Below are 17,110 nucleotides of genomic sequence, written 5' to 3' on the forward strand. Positions count from 1 at the left end.
CCTCACAGGCTAGAGGGAGATTGCAGGAGAGCAGCCTCATTGTGACCTAGGGATGACATCAGCGCCTGCCTGATGCCAGAGCGGCAACCTGCCCTCAGGTGTAGCCTGGGTACTTGGTGCTGCTTTGAGTGTATCTCTGATTCTTAGTGCCTGAGCCCGGCAAAATGAGATCACTCCTCCTCTTTCTCAACTCTGCCTCCTGCCTAAGGATCCTGCTGCTCTTTCTTCTGTATTATGCTGTGATCAGGCTTGCCAGATCTGAGGTAAGTGAGACTCCTTGAGAGATGGAAAGGCTGGATTGATGCCAGCTGAATGAAGGAACCAAACAGAAGTAGTTTTCAATCAGCAGGCTCGGGTCATCTCCACCCAAGAGTCCTCAAAGAGCTGGCTCAGGAGGCTATTGGCCCACGGACATTAATATTTTAACAAATGTAGGATTCCTGAGGGAATGCTAGAAGGCTGGAAGTGTGCTAATGTTTTGTCAATATTCAAAAAGCTACGGGGGGTTGGCCTGGCTTCTTGTAGGCCACTTAGCCTGAAATAATGGACAAACTGATATAGGATTCAATCAATAAAGAATTAAAGGTCAGGAATATATTCAAAGTAGGTTAACAATGTTTTATGGAAAATGGGCCATGTCAAACATAGATGTGACAAACTTAGACTTTTGGAAGGTGCTGTTTTTCACAGATTCCAAGGCAAGATGGGCCCATTGTGATCTTCTAGTCTGACCCTCCTGTCTAGCACAGGCCAAAGAACTTCCCCACAATCATGCCTAGGGCATGCCTTGAATTAAAATGTCCAATCTTGATTTAAAAAATTGCCAGTGATGGAGAATCAGTCCACCATGACCTTGGAAAATTGTTCCAATGGTTAATTCCTCTCACTGTTAAAAATGGACGCCTTCTGTCCAGTCTGAACGTGTCTAGTTTCAACTTCCAGACATTGGACCATGTGAGACATTTCTCTGCTAGATTGAAGAGCCCATTTGTAATGATTTCTTCCCCATGTAGGTATTTATAGACTTTTCCTCAAACCACCCTTAACCTCTTTAAGCGACATTGACTGAGCTCCTAAACTCTATCACTATAAGGCATGTTTTCTAATCCTTTAATCATTCTTATGGCTCTTCTCTGAACCCTCTGTAAATTATCAACATCCTTCCTGAATGTTAGACACCAGAACTGGACACAGGATTGCAGCAGTGGTTGCACCAGTGCCAAATACAGAGGTAAAATAACCTCTCTCCTCCAACTTGAGATTCCCCTGTTTAGGCATCCAAGAACCGCAGGACATTTGGATTAAAAAATAGCACTATACAATATCAATGGAGCACAGGTTAAAGGGATTGAGAACAGGCTAATGGCTAACTGATAGATCTCAAAAAGTAATTGTCAAAGGGCTCATCAAATTTGGGTGTTTCTGATGGGGCTCTGCAGGGATCAGTACTAGGTCTGATGCTATTCAATATTTTTCAATGACTTGGAAGTAAATACAAAATTGCTGCTGATAAAAATGTGCTGATGACACGAAGATTGGCAGAATGGCAAATAATGATCAGGACAGGGCAGTCAGACAGAGAGTTCTGGAGAGTTTGTTTGGCAAATGGGGCCCATTCAAACAACATGCATTTTCACACAGTCCAACACAGAGTTATACATCTGGGAACAAGGAGGGCCTATTCAGCTTTGGATTTAACGATCTTTAGCTTTGTATCATCTGCAAATCTGGCCACTTCACTGTTTCCCCCCTTTTCTAGATCATTTATGAAGATGTTAAACAACTCTGGTCCCAGTACAGATCCTTGGGGGACCTTGCTATTTATCTCTCTTCATAAACTCACCATTTATTCCTACCTTTGGTTTCCTATCTTTAAACCAGTTAGTGATCCAATTGAAGACCTTCCCTCTTATCCCATGACAACTTACTTTGCTTAAGAACCTTTGATGAGGGATCTTGTTAAAGGCTTTCTGAAAGTTCAGGTACACTCTATCCACCGGGTCGCCCTTGTCCACATGCTTCTTCACCCCTGTGACATTACGCCCCATATTCTTCATAGCGATATTGTTCTAGGGATATGGCATAACTAAGGTATGTTTTATGCAAGATGGGTCATGTGAGTTATCCTTGGAAAGGTTCTGATTTACTGAATGGGATTATCCTATTTGGATGGATGTATCATTTCTGTATCTGAAGTTAGGAATATGGGCTGCGTATCAATTACAAAAGTCCTTGCACCAGGGGAATGCCCCCAAATAGTAGGCAATCAGCCTGGATGGGCCATTAGGAAGGGCAATAGGACATGGAAGATGCTAATCTTCCTCCTTCCTGAGAAGTTTCCTGGGATGCTGCTTTGACACTGCAGGGTCATGTGATCATGTCACCTCATAGAATTATAGAATCCATAGAATATCAGGGTTGGAAGGGACCTCAGGAGGTATCTAGTCCAAGCCCCTGCTCAAAGCAGGACTAATTCCCAACTAAATCATCCCAGCCAGGGCTCTGTCAAGCCTGCCCTTAAAAACCTCTAAGGAAGGAGATTCCACCACCTCCCTAGGGAACCCATTCCAGTGCTTCACCACCGTCCTAGTGAAAAAGTTGCTCCTAATATCCAACCTAAACCTTCCCCACTGCCACTTGAGACCATTACTCCTTCTTCTGTCATCTGCTACCACTCAGAACAGTCTAGATCCATCCTCTTGGGATCCTCCTTTCAGGGACTTGAAAGCAGCTATCAAATCCCTCCTCATTCTTCTCTTCTGCAGACTAAACAATCCAAGTTCCCTCAGATGGACATCATTTTGGACTGGTGGTATTTTTCCACTAGGAGAGAGTGGTGGATCAAACTGGGAGACAAAGGATTCCTGTCATAGCCAAATCCTATTGAACTGATTAACTCCTATGGAAGTGAGTTAATCTAGGTTCTTCTCCACCACCTTCCTGCCCCAAAAGGAAGACTGCTGAAAACATCTGGAGAACTAAAGAAACTAAACTGTGGGGGAGGAGGGAAGGGGCCGAGCCCAGGCGAGAAAGATCTAGCCTGGGAAGGGAATACCTGGCTAGTTATGCTGCAAGCAGTGCAGTTTACCTTCAAGAAACTTTGCAGCTCTCAGGCAAGTGGACTGAACTCATGCCAAACTGTTGTTGTTGCTTTTTGGTGTAAAACAGCTGCTGTTTAAGGATGATCTAGGGGTTATATCGGCACTTGTTTGGGAGGATTTGCATAAGCCATTCATGGCTTCATCACTCAGGAGTAGCATGGCCATCGCAAATGGCTGCAGAGAAAACCCCGATATCATGCACTCCCTAAATATGTATCCAGGAAACACTGTTGTCCAGATGTGGGATTTCTCCCCCAGGGTCTGAATTCCATGTATGGTATCTGGGGTTAGTTGTATACTGTGCAGTCCTAAAACCTGCAGAGTTTGATCATCTCTGCAGGAGAGAGAACTTTGCAGGCTCTCTCCTTCAATGCTTATAAACTCTGCAGGCTCCTGGTACCAGCAATCCCTGTTTCTCCAGCCCCTAGAGTGTTCCAGTGACCCCTGTTATGGGTTGTGCTTTGTGCCCTATATTGGCTGCATCATAGGAAAGCACAATGCCTACCCATGATGCCTCAGAGTGCAATACTCTCCCAGAAGGAAAAATTTCCCTCAGGCCCCACATGGCAATCACTTCTGGCTCATTGTTCTCCCAGGTTTATTGAGGAGTTCTCTTCTAACCCTGCTGCTTTCTCTGTGTGTGGCAGGCTTCTCCGAGGAAGAGGAGGCCCAGAAAGACAAAAAAGAAAGCGAAAGGTAAGCAGCCCCTGACCCCACAGCTGCGGTGGCAGACTCAGGCCAAATGCAAAGCAGAGAAATAGGGTCTATTCCCCCACCTGCGTCCCCTCTTCCTGCGAAGGCACAGTCGTGCCCAGAGTCGTGCAGAGGCACTGGCTGGGGCTCCGTTCACAGGCTGCCTCTGAAAACTGGGGCAATAGGCTGCTAGGAAGCAGAGGGTGCCCAAGCAGCTCAAAGTCTCCTTTATGTCTCACTTCTGGCAGCTTTTGGACGCTGTTCAGAAGAGGTGGAGGAGGCTGGTGCATCCCCAGAGACGTGGTAAGCAATGCCCCCCTCCATGAATCTGCAGTGGGTCAGTCCCCTCCTTTAGCGTCATGCAATTCATCCCCACCCAGGGGCAGTAGCCTGAGTAATCCCTCCCCTGCCCCGATCTATGTACCACGCAGGCAACTCTTCTCCTTTAGACTCCTGCAATTCATTCCCACCCTGCAGAAGTTGCCATCTCTAATCCACCCCCACGCCTCGTACAGTGGGTCATTCCCTTCTCCAAGCGTCATACGGCTCATTTAACCTGGGGCAGTGGCAGGGAGGGGTAGATTGTGTCGACTGGACTGGACCATCCTCCCCTCCCAAGAGGGGGAGAAAATGTTTTCTGGGAGCAGCCCCGTGCACCCCGGGGAGGTGAGGTGGAGAGGTTAGGAGGAAGGCTGGCCTTTCTGGTACGGTGAGTAGGGGATCCAGCAGCACTTGGGTAATGGCCCCTCCTCCAGTCCCCCAGCATAGGTTCCAAGTAGGATTTGAACCCTGGACCTTCAGCTCTGCAGCATAAAGCACCCCTTAGAGCTAAAGAAGTAGCTGCATAGTTGGTAGCTAGAGTAGGCTGTTATCCTATCTGTTGATTAGCTTCTGTGGAAGGGACATGACACATGCAGCCAGCAGGATAGACACTCACCTCCACAGCACTAGGCAGGATCACCTAACAATCCAGCTAACCCCATCCCAGAACATCCAAGGCCTGGGTATTGCAGGGGAGGAGGCTGCCTCAGTGGAGAATGGGACAGGGAGCCTTTCGGTGCTGCCCCTCTAGGTAAAAGAGGGCCTGAGGGCAGGGCCTGCACTCAGCTATCTGCTCTCTCTGTTCCACAGCTGCCCTGTGCCCCTGGAGAAGCTCCCCTTGGCTCAGAGCCTCTGGCTTCTTGAGAGGAGGCAACAGGACATGGCCAGATACCTGGATGCAGTTCTGATACCGTAAGGCAACTGAGCGGGGGGCACCAGACTGGGGGCTGGGTGGGAGGGGATAATGAATGTAGAGAGGAGGGAGCAGGGAAAAGCAGACACGCCAGCATCCTAAAATAACAGGTGAGATACCAGTGAAAGTGAGGTGAGGGATTATCAGAAATTAAATGCAGAGATTATAAATTGGGGTTGTGAGTAGGATCAAATCCTTCTGTAGGGCAATATCTGCCAGCAGGCGACTGTCTCGAACCTGCCCGTGCTGTGTCTGAAAGAAAAAGCAATCCAATGACACGCTGTGAGGGGGTGTCCTCCCCACCTAGGACTGGAAGGGGCTCAGTTGGCCAGGCAGGCCCATGAACTCCACAGGGTGCACCTGGAGGAAGAGCCAGGGAGCAGGGAATTGATTCCAAGCAGGCTCAGCTGGGCAGGGCCTATAAAGCCAGGAAGCTGGCAAGAGACAGGGGCTGCGGCTGGGAAAGGGCAGCCCCTCCCTGGGAAGAGGGGGGAGTGTTTGGAGCTGGTGCACCCAGAGCAAGGAGGGGAACCAGGAGTAGTAGGAAGCAGTCCAGGCTGGGAGAGGAAAGCCCAGAACTGCTGGGTTGAGGGTCCCTGGCCTGGAGCCCAGTGTGAAGTGTGGGCCCAGGTTTCCCTACCAGCCACCGAGGGCACGGCCCAGACCGGCGGGGCGTTGAACAGGAGGACTGTCTGGGTCACTGTGGGAGTGACAGGCAATGGAAGGACTGTACCCTGGAAGAGGGGGAAACGCTGAGTGGCCTAGCCAAGAAGGGGACACTGCAGTTCCCGGAATGACAGAGAGATGATGTGACCACATGCGACAATTGGAAGGGGCATTGGCCTCGAGAGCTAATCCCCAGAGTAGGCTCCAGACAAGCAGTGAGTGGGACACCACGTGATACACCCCAAACATGAGTCATCAGCTGGGTTCAAACCCAGGACTTTTAGGGCCATAGCACAGTCCTCCACCACCAGAGAAACTCCATTAACTGGGAGCAATAGTAGGTTGTTAGCCTCTAGTGTCAGCCATTAGAAGAGGACAGGTTTCCAGTGGGTTAGAATGTAAGAACATAAGAACAGCCAGACTGGGTCAGACCAAAGGTTCATCTAGACCAGTATCCTTGGCCTTCACAACCTCCTCTGCCGAGAGTTACACATGCTCACATCTTCCTCACCCAAAGCAATTGTTGTTAGCTAATCTTTCTGTTAAAATAGCACTAGATCCCCAATCAGGCTCAAGGCCCCATTGTGCTAGGTGCTGCACATGTGCGTGTGACGAAGGGGTTATCGTTCTAGATAAAATGAGTGCCGGCTCCCCCTCTCAGTCTTTCGTTACCCAGTTGTGGTCCTTGTGTCAGGGTGTGGTGTGCAATGCATGCCTAGGCACTGCCCCATTGCACTACTGTTGGAAAGCTGTGCCCAAGCCCTGCCTTTGCTCAGCAGGGCCATGTCCCATCTGTCCCTGTCTGCTCTCTCCCACAGGCCGAGTGTGTCGACATCTGCCACGAGCCAGTTCTCCTACTCCTCTAGGGAATCCACCAACTCTGCCCTCTGGAGTCAAAGCTCCTTTTCCCTGAGAGTAGCCTCCATCATTCAGTCGGAGCCCCTCTGCCACACAGGGGAGATCATGCCCTTCGTGAGCTGGGAAGGATCCACCCATCCCATCCAAGACCAGCCTCTCTCCAGGCCTCCTGCCCACGGCAGACGAGACCGGGGAGAGCAGACCACGGGTCTGGACCAGACTTCAGTCCATAGCTCAGACTTCGACATCCAGCAGAAGCATCTGCAGAGGCGACTGGGGGCTCCACAAACCCCCATCCCGGGGGAGCCATTGCTGGGTAAGCGGGACACCAATCATCAATTGGAAGTAGACACAGATCCGCCCAAATGTGGATTCCCTGCAAAGGTCCCGGAGCCCCTCAGATCCAACACCAGCCCTCAGCGTGCACAGGAGATCCAGGAGCCATGTGTCTGCCCCTGGGGACCCCTTCCCCAAAAGGCCCACAGGATCATGGCATCCCCTGATGCCATCCTGGCCAGGCTTGTGCCCACAGCGGTGGTCAAGCTGCAGGATCACGTGGCTCAGAAATGCTGGCAGATCCAAACGAAGGCCTTTCCTAAGATGGTGCGAGAGTCGCACAGAGATGTTCCCCTCCGGAGAGAGACTGCCCTGCCTGGGCCACTCCACCCCCCTAGGGAGCCAGGCAAGCACAGGACAGCAGCATTCCCAACGATGGGACAACAGCCTGACCACCCCGTCGAACTCCACATAAGGCATCAGCATCCGGTCATGCAGAGGGGGCTGCTCACCCTGGACCCAGAGCCCCTGGCAAAGCTGCCTCACGCCGTCCCAGCCAGGGGAGCCCGTGTGGAGTTCAGTGAGATGGAGACCGATTTCCTGCAGACGGGGAGGCGAAGCACAAGCTCCTCTTCTTCCACACATCCTCTAACGCCAGCGGAAGATATCACCATGGAGACAGGCAGGAATGATGGTGCGGCAGGAAAGCAGACTAACCCACAGCGCTGCACTCTGCCAGCAGGGGTGGGTCTGACATCGCCACCTCCAGGAACCACAGTAGCAGAGAAGACACTCGCAGCGACACTCCAAATGTATAGGAGCGAGTTGAGAAAGCCCCTTACCTGTGTGAGCGGCACCAAAGGGACTGAAGAGAAGCTGGAGCTGCACATGGAGAGGAAGGTTCTCTTGGGAGAAGGCTCCTGCCTGCGGCCAGGGGCACAAGCAGGTGAGAGCAGGGCAGATCTTCCCAGAACCCAATGGCACCAGGTTGCCCCAGAGGCACCAGGCTCTGAGCAGCTAACAAGATCCACCCTTGACTCTCTCATTGCTGGGCAGGCTGCACACGACCTGCAGATCAAGCAGCTGACGGAAATGTTGAGCAGCTCCCGCCCCTTGGCGGGCCAGGTCTCAGTTTGCCAGCAGTGCCGCAAGGCATATCCAGGAAAGAGGAAGGGTGAGAAAACTCCAAAGGAGACATCTGCTGAGCTGCATGGTGTTCGAGACATCATGCATTCACGTGGGTTCAATGGAACTGTGAATTCAAAGCTCTCCAGGGACCAGCCACCAATCAGAGTCTGCGAGAAGTGTGGTAAGCATCGACAGAAGAGACCAGCTGGCTCTGCAGGTGCTGACTTGCCGGGAAGATCCCATGGAATTCCACAGCGATGGACTCCAGGAGACTCCTCAGCATCATCCAACCACAATAAGATGCCAGTGCTGTGGCTCCTTCCAGTAGACAAGAGCAAGAGGCGGGATGGAAAGGGGAAAAGGGCTCCCCGCAAGCAACCAAAGATGGTGTCCATTGCAACGAGTACAACAGGGCTTTCGCAAGCTGGGGAGAAAGCAAGTGAGAGTCCTGACGGTTCTCCCTCAAAGTCACCAAAGGCCTCCAGAGCTAGGACACCATCCCCTTCAAGGAGCATAGTTCTCCAAAAGATGTTAATGTGCCTGAAGCAAACCTTCAGCAAGCTGCAACACAAAGTGAAGTCCCCAATGTCCAAGGACCCTCGTTCCAGAACACCTGACACTAAATTTACAAAGCCACCCTTTTGGAAGGCAAGGGCCTCCAAGGGTGTCCGGTTTCCATACTACTGAATCCCACCCTGCCAGCATGCCCACTAACAGCAGGGGCCCACAAATTCCAACCTCTCCCTATCATCCAGTGGGCCCGGTCAGCATGGGCTAAAGTGGCTGAGAAGAATGGCTTCTTGTCCTGGGACACAGAGACTGATGTATAAGTGACTCTCCTTGGGGTATGACATTTAAACCGAGATTCCAAGATGAAGGGGGGCCTGGGAGCTTTGATGAGACTGAGGGTGTGGCTAGCTCACTGGATTTATTACTTTACTTCATGCGGTTCAAGAATCAATCCTTCCTTCAAGATGAGCTGATACTAAATTTACAAAGCCACCCTTTTGGAAGGCAAGGGCCTCTAAGTGTGTCCAGTAGTACTATTAGGGCCGTACCGTCAATCAAACCCAAACCGGCCCTTTGACCCCTAAAAGCTCGCCCCTTACCCCTTAAACCCCGCCCACCTATCACCAGAAGTCCCACCCACAGGGTATTACTTCCAGGGTCAAGGAGGACACACGACCGGAAGCAAAGTATGTCATGTGACCCCTCTAATAACTCCTCCCACTTCCCTCTACCAATCAGGAGAGGATTCGCCCTCATAGGCCGACCCGGAGAGGGGATTTGACCAATCAGGGGTGTTCCAGGGTGCGGTGATCCATCCAGATGTGGTTCGTGTGACCCCTCTAAGAACTCCCCCCACTGCACTCTACCAATCGCGATGGGTTTCGGCCGCGTAGGACCACCCTGAGATCAGATTTGACCAATCGGTGGTGTTCCGGGACGGGGTGACCTGTCCAGATGAGGGTCGTGTGACCCTTCTAAGAACTCCTCCCAGCGCCCTCTGCCAATCAGAGCGCAACACTATCACCCCATAAGTCCCAGCACCAGGGCAGAAGAGGCCATCTTTTACCAAGGAAGTATGGACTCCTTCACCACCCCTGGTGAGAACTTCAGACTTTGTGTTAGCACCGAGGGCCTTTGGACTTGTGTGGAGAAAGCGCTACATGAGCGACAGTTCCCACGAGGGCCCTTTGACTCAGCCCTTGATGGATACGCTGGAACCCAAAACCCAAACTCTCGTGAGGCACACCGATGAGTGTGATGGCCTCTCATTGTCTGCCCCCCTAGAGGTGGAAGGTGAACGCAGCTCAGGGGAGTCATCGGAGGACAAGGTGAACGGAAAAGACATTGCTCAGGTAAATGAATGATTAAGAAGTGACTGTTGATGATGGGGTGTAATGGGGTTAGGAACCGGGGGGTGGGGTGGGTTGTGTATATTTAAAAACAAGGAGTGGGAGCTTACACTGTTTCTTTTCTGAAAATCTCTCCACAGCTTGACGATGCCTTTCTAGAGGACCCAGAGGCCCTGGACAGCATTGCATCAAGCAGCGAAGATGAACCGGGCTCTCCTTGTTTTTGCTCAATGCCGGTACAAATTGTTGAAGAGGACTCCAAGGATGACGGCTATGAGGAGTTTAGGCGGCTTGGCATGGAACTAACTGAGCCAATGCCACGTCGTGAGCGTAAAAAAGTCATGCGGACTATTGTACGTGTTGCTGTTTATGCTGTCGTTCATCAGTGCCTTAGGGAAAAGCTTTTTGAAGATTGTGAGGGCTGTGTCATAGATGCGCCAGCACAACAGCACCATGACTGTGTGACTTGGACTTCAGTAGATCTAAACTTCAAGCTCCGGCGCCTGTGTGCTGAGTTCTGTTTGGAAAGCTTATTAAACACTGTTCTTGCCATAGGTTATGCTACGCAATGTCTGTGCCTACCCAAGAACATTTAGCGTAAGGGGTGACCTTGATAAATGCTGTGCAATTTAGTGCAGACCCTGGCCGTGTTTTAAAGAAAATGACCAAACCGGAAGATGCCTGTGTCACATTCTTGACTTGAACTGGGAAGGTATAGAATATGATTGCAACCAAGGTCCTGTAGTGGCACCAAATCTTTTGTAAAGGGGGTCATATAAGGGGTCTAAGACCAGGTTATGGGTTGCTGGTTATGATTATGCTGTCTGTATGAATGTGTCATTTTGTAGTTGAAGTTATGAATATTGGCTTTATCATGTCTGTATCTCAAACTTATTCTATGCTTCTGGGTGACATCCCAGACGAGTTGGTGTTAGCTCTGCCTAGCCTGCTTGATGGCCCATTAAGGACCATCAGCTACACAATTGACCCATTGAGAGAAGGCAGATGCACCTTGTAAGTCAGCAAAGTATGCAGGAACTTGCCGATGTGACTCCAGACTCCATTTTGCTTGTAATTTTCCACAGTAAGGACAAAGAGGTATTCTTACACCTGGAAAAGACTATAAAAGGCTGATGCCTCATCTCCAGCTTGTCTTCAATCCTGCTTCTTACCTCTGAAGGGACTTTACTAGAATCTGAAGCTCTGAACAAAGAACTGATGACCCGTCCCAGCTGGGGATGGACTCCAGAGACTTAATTTAAACCTGCAGTTTATTCTATCCCAAGCCTGAACCAAAAACTTTGCCATTATTGTATGTAATTGATTCCGTTTAACCAATTCTAGCTCTCATCTGTATCTTTTTCCTTTTATGATTTTATAGATTTATAGATTCATAGATTCTAGGATTGGAAGGGACCTCGAGAGGTCATCGAGTCCAGTCCCCTGCCCTCATGGCAGGACCAAATACTGTCTAGACCAGCCCTGATAGACATTTATCTAACCTGCTCTTAAATATCTCCAGAGATGGAGATTCCACCACCTCCCTCGGCAATCTATTCCAGTGTTTAGCCACCCTGACAGTTAGGAACTTTTTCCTAATGTCCAGTCTAAACCTCCCTTGCTGCCGTTTATGCTCATTGCTTCTTGTTCTATCCTTAGAATTCTATCCTTAGAGGTGAAGATGAACAAGTTTTCTCCCTCCTCCTTATGACACCCTTTTAGATACCTGAAAACTGCTATCATGTCCCCTCTCGGTCGTCTCTTTTCCAAACTAAAGAAACCCAGTTCTTTCAGCCTTCCTTCATAGGTCATGTCCTCAAGACCTTTAATCATTCTTGTTGCTCTTCTTTGGACCCTCTCCAATTTCTCCACTCTTTCAGTACCTGTTTTCCCCCAATTACAAGGTTTCATCCTGTGAGTTTATTGACGCTGAAACCGTGTGTGTGTCTTGGAAGCACGCAAAAGACCGGTACTCTGTCTCTGGCAATACCAACGTCTTCATAGCCTGTTTCACCACCGCTTATGCCCGCTTAGAACTATACAACCTCCTAGAGTGGTTGCAAGAGTGGTTCCTGTACCACGACACTGACTTGGTGATATTTGTGAAAAGGGAGGATGAGTGGAATCCCCCTCGGGGGGGATTATTTAGGGGACCTCACGAGCGATTATTTCAATTAAAAAATAATAATCTGTGTACTTTTTTCTGAATTGGTCTTTTTTTAAAAAAAACAAACAAACACCAAACATCAATTGTCTTTAAACCCCTTACCTGGGGTGCTTTATTGGGTAACATGGCTGTGAAAATTATCACAAAATACATGTCTGTGCTTGTTGAAATCTGTTTTGAGCAAGGCTAGGCATGCCCAAGGAATATCTCATCGGTAAATGTCTTTTCATAACCTTTTTCAAAAGCTCCTTTGGTTTTAGATAGTCTCACGTGGTCGCATTTCTCAAAGGAAGAGGCACGTGACCTTTGCTGAAAATAGCTTGAAAGGCCTTGGATACCTCACCACTCGTCTTGTGTTTTTGACCTAAGGCCCAGGCATATTTGGATAGAATGTCTATCACTGTTAAGATGTACTTAAAAACCGCTGTTGCATTTGGAGAACTGGTGCATATCCACCAAATTTGCCTGCCATTGCACATCCACATATGAACCAATGGTCTTGTTTCTTTTAAAATGCATTTGAGCCGGTTTGTGTAAAGTGAAAAAAGAACAGGAGTACTTGTGGCACCTTAGAGACTAACAAATTTATTTGAGCATAAGCTTTCATGGGCTACAGCCCACTTCATCGGATGCATGCAGTGGAAAATACAGTAGGAAGATATAGATATACACAGAGAACAAGAAACAATGGGTGTTACCATACACCCTCTAAGGAGAGTGATCAGTTAAGGTGAGCTATTATCAGCAGGGGAGAAAAAGAACTGTTTGTAGTGGTAATGAAAATGGCCCATTTCCAGGGCCATTGACAAGAAGATGTGAGAACTGTAGTGGGGGAAAAAATAAGCCCGGGGAAAGAGTTTTACTTTGTGTAATGGCCCATCCACTCCCAGTCTTTATTCAAGCCTAATTTAATGGTGTCCAATTTGCAAATTAATTCCAATTCAGCAGTCTCTTGTTGGAATCTGTTTTTGAAGTTTTGTTGTTGTAATATTGTGACTTTTAGGTCTGTAATCAAGTGGCCAGGGAGATTGAATTGTTCTCCGACTGGTTTTTGAATGTTATAATTCTTGATGTCTGATTAGTGTCCATTTATTCTTTTACATAGAGACTGTCCGCTTTGGCCAAAGTACATGGCAGAGGGGCATTGCTGGCACATGATGGCATCTATCACATTGGTAGATGTGCCTGGTGGCGTGGCTGATGTGATTAGGTCCTATGATGGTATCCCCTAAATAGATACGTGAACAGAGTTTGCAACAGGCTTTGTTGCAAGGATAGGTTCCTGGGTTAGTGTTTTGTTGTGTGGTGTGTTGTTGCTGTGGGATTGGGGGCTGTCTGTAGGCGAGGACAGACCTGTCTCCCAAGATCTGTGAGAGTGATGGATCATCCTTCAGGATAGGTTGTAGATCCTTGATGATGCGCTGGAGAGGTTTTAGTTGGAGGCAGTGGCAGATTACAAATTTGCCACCCCTAGGCCCTCAAAAAATTGCCGCGCCCCCTCCCCACCCCGCGCGCCAGCTCACCTCTGCTCCCCCGCGGCAAGACTGGGACGGGGTGGGGAGAAGGGGAGTTGTGGCACGCTCGGGGGATGGTGGCGGTGGAGCGGAGATGTGCTGGGACGGGGAGCGGTTCCCGGGCCCCCCCAGGTTACATCCCGCACCCGTGGGTCCAGCTCACCTCTGCTCCGCCTCCTCTGAATGTGCCGCTACTCCCTTCTCCCTCTCTACCAGCACTTTAGCGTGGCAAGCCGGTGAGGGAGGTGGAAGGGGGGAATAGTGGTGCGCCTGGGAGAGGAGGCAGGCCAGGGATTTGAGGAAGGGGCAGTGTTGGGGAGGGGGCGTGAGCAAATTTGCCGCCCTAGGCCTAAGCCTTGTTGGCCTAGGCGATAATATGCCACTGGTTGGGGGCTGAAGGTGATGGCTAGTGGCGTTCTGTTACTTTCTTTGTTGGGCCTGTCCTGTATTAGGTGACTCCTGCGTACTCTTCTGGCTCTGTCAGTCTGTTTCTTCACTTCAGCAGGTGGGTACTGTAGTTGTAAGAATGGTTGATGGAGATCTTGTAGGTGTTTGTCTCTATCTGAGGGCTTGGAGCAAATGGGATTGTTTCATAGACCTGGGCTGTAGACAATGGATCGAGTGGTGTGGTCTGGATGAAAGCTGGAGGCATGTAGGTAAATATAGCGATCAGTAGGGTGGTGTTTATGTGGCCATCGTTTATGAGTGCTGTGGTGTCTAGGAAGTGGATCTCTTGTGTGGAATGGTCCAGGCTGAGATTGATGGTGGGGTGGAAATGTGTAAGGTGTAAGTGTCCCTTTCTGAAAGCCTGTCTTCTATGTAAAGTTTTGCTATGCTTTCTGGCCACTTGAGAAAGAGGGTTCACCCCGCCGAAGCTCCCAACTTCCCCGGGGGTGTAATATATTTTCTTTAACAGAGCTGCCTGTGTAGAAATGACTGTTACTGGTACCGTCTTTTACTAACACAAATATGAAGGGGGACACATTCATATTGACACATTTAAATAAATAAATGTTATTAATCGCCTGGTTTCACATGCCGTTTTACAAACGCCTGTAAAAATGGACACCACGACCCCTACCATAAGGGAGTCTGAGCTGGTCCATTCTTCCATTTTGTCCTTTTCCGGATTTTCCTCTTCAGATCTGTGTCTCAGACATGAGCAAAAACAGCTCATGCTACCGCTGTCAGCTCTCAAAGGCCTCTAGTGGGCCGGACAATGAGAGGCCTTCCTGCTCATCGGGGTGCCTCACGAGGGTTTGGGTTTCGGGTACTGGCGTATCCATCAACGGCTGAGTCAAAGGGCCGTCGTCGGAACTGTCGCTCATGTAGCGCTTTCTCCACACAAGTCCAAAGGCCCTCGGGGCTAACACAAAGTCTGAAGTTCTCACCAGGGTGGTGAAGGAGTCCATGTTTCCACGATTTCTAAAGCACGCGTCCTTGGTAAAAGATGGCCTCTTCTGCTCCGATTGCTGGGTCTTATGGGGTGATGGTGATGCGCTCTGGTTGGCAGAGAGCGCTGGGAGGAGTTCTTAGAGGGATCACACGACTCTCTTCTGGGCAAGTCACCCCGCTCTGGAACACCACCGATTGGTGAAATCTGCTCTCAGGGCGGTGCTGTGTGGCTGAAACCCATCGTGATTCGCAGAGGGCAGTGGAGGAGTTCTTAGAGGGGTCACACGAACCACTTCCGGATGGGTCACCATGCCCCGGAACACCCCTGATTGGTCAAATCCCCTCTCCAGGTAGGCCTATGGGGGCGAAACCCCTCCTGATTGGTAGAGGGCAGTGGGAGGAGTTCTTAGAGGGGTCACATGACACCCTTTGCTTCCAGTTATGTGTCCTCCTTGACCCCAGAAGTAATATTCCCCATGGGTGGGACTTCCAGTGACAGGTGGTCGTGGCATAAGGGGTCAAGGGGCAGGGTTTAAGTGGCCAAGGAAAAGGGTTAGGGTTTGATTGATGGTAGATCCCTTATACTATTTCCGATTTCCATACTACTGAATCCCACTCTGCCAGCATGCCCATTAACAGAAGGGGCCCACTAATTCCACCATCTCCCTAGCAACCAGTGGGCCTTGTAAGCATGGGCCAAAGTGGCTGAGAACAAGTGCTTGTTGTCCTGGGACACAGAGACTGATGATAAGAGACTCTCCTTGGGATATGACTGATGTTCTCAAGTGCTTGTTGTCCTGGGACACAGAGACTGATGATAAGAGACTCTCCTTGGGGTATGACTGAGGGCTGATGTTCGCAGGCCTGCTTTGGCTACCTGCAGCAAGCAGATAACTGCCAGGAGAAGGATCCCAGCCTATGCAAAGAACAGGGTGCTTGCTGCTTGGACAGCTCAAGAAGGCGTGAGGACATAAATGCCAAATGAGCAGCGCATGCTTTCAATGCATAGGATTAGTGGCCCGTGTACCTTTCAGTACTGAAGACATCTGTATGTTAGATTCTGTTAGTTTTGTCAATATTCTGTTTAACCCCAGATTCCAAGATGAAAGCGGGGCCTGGGGCTTAAGGGGTCGTGGCATAAGGGGTCAAGGGGCAGGGTTTAAGTGGCCAAGGAAAAGGGTTAGGGTTTGATTGATGGTAGGTCCCTTATACTATTTCCGATTTCCATACTACTGAATCCCACCCTGCCAGCATGCCCATTAACAGAAGGGGCCCACTAATTCCACCATCTCCCTAGCAACCAGTGGGCCTTGTAAGCATGGGCCAAAGTGGCTGAGAACAAGTGCTTGTTGTCCTGGGACACAGAGACTGATGATAAGAGACTCTCCTTGGGGTATGACGTTTAACCCCAGATTCCAAGATGAAAGCGGGGCCTGGGGCTTCAATGAGACTGATGGTGTGACTAGCCGGGAGTGTGAGGAACAGGCTGTGATCTGCCCTCACGGCTCAGAGACGCTGGTTGTGGTGCCCCCGAGCCCACAGGGCGGGTCCCTTGTTCCCCTTAACCCTCTTCCATTTTTCCCTGTTTTCCTTACAGTTGCTGTTCAATAAATTGTATTTGGTTTGAACTTAATGTGCTTATCAGGGGTAGGGAAGCGGCCGGTGCAGAAAGAGTACCCCGGAGTGGGGCCATTCCCGAGCACGCAAGAATCTCCACTTTCATTTAAAAAATAGTAAATGTCTAGCCCGTCATGCTTCAAAATGGGACCCCCTAATGGTTCAAAAAGTATAAGGCAAATCAAAAGAATCCCCAGATAATTTTAAAATCTCATGATTCGGGAGGCCTGACTTGTTTGAATGTATTGGGTCGGCAGTACTTGCCGATATGTGCGGGGTATGGAAGCACTTATCTTTACAGCCAAGCAACTAATTTGTGGGGAATAATTTAAGCTGTGAACCCATCCCATTGCCTCTTCACAAATTCTCCCTAAAAAGCTTCCAGGGCACTCAAATTTATCCCTATTTCAAAAATAATCGCGGGGGGAGTTCAATGAATAATTCTGCTTCAGGAATCAGTTTGCTAGTTAAAACTCACAGTGTGTGGATTGGACACTCTGGTCATATGACTTGACTTTGTTCCCTGATTGGATGAGCAGAACTCCAAGAAATCTGATTGCTAGAGTGAATGCTCTCCTTTCCTTCTTCAGAATTTATTTTCA

At 49.6% G+C, this 17,110-nt stretch overlaps 2 protein-coding genes across 2 annotated transcripts; both read left to right on the forward strand.

Annotated features, from left to right (window-relative positions):
* The first annotated feature begins 93 nt into the window (after nucleotides 1–93).
* Nucleotides 94–9,224, forward strand: LOC123365073. The gene is made up of 6 exons (XM_045007704.1): nucleotides 94–263; nucleotides 3,749–3,797; nucleotides 4,043–4,097; nucleotides 4,926–5,027; nucleotides 6,513–8,395; nucleotides 9,205–9,224. The coding sequence occupies exons 1-6, from the start codon at nucleotides 165–167 to the stop codon at nucleotides 9,222–9,224; spliced, it is 2,208 nt and encodes a 735-aa protein (XP_044863639.1). The 5' UTR covers nucleotides 94–164.
* A 323-nt stretch (nucleotides 9,225–9,547) lies between these two features.
* LOC123364893 lies at nucleotides 9,548–10,833 on the forward strand. The gene is made up of 2 exons (XM_045007390.1): nucleotides 9,548–9,818; nucleotides 9,956–10,833. The coding sequence occupies exons 1-2, from the start codon at nucleotides 9,627–9,629 to the stop codon at nucleotides 10,409–10,411; spliced, it is 648 nt and encodes a 215-aa protein (XP_044863325.1). The 5' UTR covers nucleotides 9,548–9,626; the 3' UTR covers nucleotides 10,412–10,833.
* Nucleotides 10,834–17,110: the final 6,277 nt, after the last annotated feature.

Source organism: Mauremys mutica, chromosome 2, assembly GCF_020497125.1.
Source record: "Mauremys mutica isolate MM-2020 ecotype Southern chromosome 2, ASM2049712v1, whole genome shotgun sequence".
NCBI classification, from domain to species: domain Eukaryota; kingdom Metazoa; phylum Chordata; order Testudines; family Geoemydidae; genus Mauremys; species Mauremys mutica.

Bases quoted from the DNA above. Each gene is read 5' to 3' on its own strand.
- LOC123364893 (XM_045007390.1), top strand. From the start codon at position 9,627: ATGAGCGACAGTTCCCACGAGGGCCCTTTGACTCAGCCCTTGATGGAT. The intron at 9,819-9,955 runs GTAAATGAATGA...ATCTCTCCACAG, and splicing joins ACGGAAAAGACATTGCTCAG to CTTGACGATGCCTTTCTAGA.
- LOC123365073 (XM_045007704.1), top strand. From the start codon at position 165: ATGAGATCACTCCTCCTCTTTCTCAACTCTGCCTCCTGCCTAAGGATC. The intron at 3,798-4,042 runs GTAAGCAGCCCC...CACTTCTGGCAG, and splicing joins GACAAAAAAGAAAGCGAAAG to CTTTTGGACGCTGTTCAGAA. The intron at 8,396-9,204 runs GTGAGAGTCCTG...TCTACCAATCAG, and splicing joins GCAAGCTGGGGAGAAAGCAA to GAGAGGATTCGCCCTCATAG.